Here is a 1,993-nt window from a genome sequence, read left to right on the forward strand (position 1 = left end):
TGAACGTTTGTGAATTTCTGAACTATCAAGTGTTCCGGAAAAACTATGAATTTTAAGCGAAAATGTGAAAAGATTTTTTTTCGAGGAAATTCAATCGGCTACAAAAAAGTTCTTTACTGTTTTCATTTTATCTCAATACTTCCCGAGATAAATCAATAAGTAATCGAGTATGAAATTCCGAATGTTTAATTTTCGTAATTTCCATGTGGTTTTTTTTTTCATGGGGGAAATTTTACGGAATTCTCAACGGATATCAAGTGAACTAATCATCTCAATTGTCTCGGGTAATTTGGATTATGTCTAGTACACTCATATCACCAGATTACATGTTCTCGTTCCCGGGACGAATGCAGCTTTGCGATAAACTGGCGCCTGTGATAATGCGCAATAATAATTTCAATACTTTGAATTTGCGAAATGCAACGTAACGCATGGATTTGCATTGGTCAATTCAATTTGAGCAAGAAATTGAATTAATTCCATCGGAGAAAGTGTTTGTCAGTGTTTAGTAATTAATGAGCGTTAAACAATTCCAAAGAAGATGAAGAGACAATAGAGAGAATAACAATTAAAACGTCTTGGGTATTGATTTGTTTTCGATTTACCTGATGATTACTCGGATCTCATGAATTAATGGAACGAGTCAGAACAACAAACAGAAGAGAAAAGGGTTTTCTCTTTAATGAATAATTGTAATTCGGTGGATGGAATTAATGAGGGAATTCTCTCACCTTTATTTTCAAATGCATAGCACGTTTTTCGATTTATCTCCAAACGTACCGATGTGACGTAGAAATACTGAAGGACTTTTTTGTCGATGATTAAATTTTCGATAAAAACGATCTTCTGATATTTTCGCCTAAAATTGATAGTATTCAGAGTAATCGATACTAAATAGAACTCTTAAATTGTAATACTCTGACTTCAACGTTTTTCTTTCTATTGAATTCTCCATTTTCCTCGAGAATTATCGATCTGAGCCGAAAACACTATTAAACTTTTTTACAGCTAATTAAATTTCCTCGAAAAGCTTTCTTTTCACATTTCCCCGTAAAATGCTCATTTCCCTACTAAACAACACGAAAAGAAACTATAAAATACAATTCTCCATACAAAACAACTAGAACCGCGACAAAAATTTCTATTTCCTAAAATAAAAAAAAATTATCCAAAAATGTGGCCATCTCCAAAATCCATATTTTCACCCCGCCCCCCCACCCCCCCAAAAAATCATTAATCATTTCCACTAATTTCTCTCAATTACACCTCTAAAATCCATAAATAAATCGACCACTAATTGAATGGTCAATTTTCATTACTAAATCGTCGAAAGCAAGCCACTAAAATATATAAAAAAAAACATGGTTGAATAAATGAATGAGTCTCACCTTTATTTTCACAAACATCGCACACAACCATTTTTTCACTGTATGAACTGTATAATATCTAGAATCATGGTTGACCCGGTAATGACAAGCGCACAACCGGAAGTGTCGGTAATTAATGAATCAAGTAAATAATAAGTTGGAGTGAAAATGTGAAGTAGATTTAACCGAGGTCAGACCGTGAATGATGACCCGATGATGAGGCCGACACTGAGAGCCGGCAGACAGCTGGCGGTCTAGCGGTTTTTCAACGTTTGCCACTCGTTGATTTCACTGTGTTCGGCTTGATTCGGCAATCGTCATTGCGTACTCGGCCAATTGTCAAGGGAGAGGGTAGGGATCAATATTTCCTAGTGGAGGGTCCCGAACAGAAGGGCGAGGGCAACTGCCGCACACATGTCCGGGAATTTTCCCATTATCCCCTCTCTTTTCCTCCCTCTCCCCCCTTTTCGCCCCTTTCCATCCCTTCCTCATCCTTCCCCCTCGTCCAAATACATATCCAAACACATATGTAGGAGCATGAATGGTACATGTGCCGTATGTATTATATATTTACGCACATTATTCCATCAGATTTTTCATTCACTTTTTTTACCCCCAACGGTTGA

General features: G+C 36.6%; 1 protein-coding gene across 1 annotated transcript in view; it reads right to left on the bottom strand.

Annotated features, from left to right (window-relative positions):
• The window catches only part of LOC105264679 (uncharacterized), a 9,083-nt gene extending 7,342 nt beyond the window's left edge, over positions 1–1,741 (bottom strand). The window contains exon 1 of the mRNA XM_011301713.1: positions 1,389–1,741. Coding sequence (XP_011300015.1) covers positions 1,389–1,419 — 31 coding nt within the window. The 5' untranslated portion in view covers positions 1,420–1,741. The remainder of the gene's footprint in view (positions 1–1,388) is intronic.
• Positions 1,742–1,993: the final 252 nt, after the last annotated feature.

Source organism: Fopius arisanus, unplaced genomic scaffold (assembly GCF_000806365.1).
Source record: "Fopius arisanus strain USDA-PBARC FA_bdor unplaced genomic scaffold, ASM80636v1 scaffold00024, whole genome shotgun sequence".
Lineage (NCBI taxonomy): Eukaryota > Metazoa > Arthropoda > Insecta > Hymenoptera > Braconidae > Fopius > Fopius arisanus.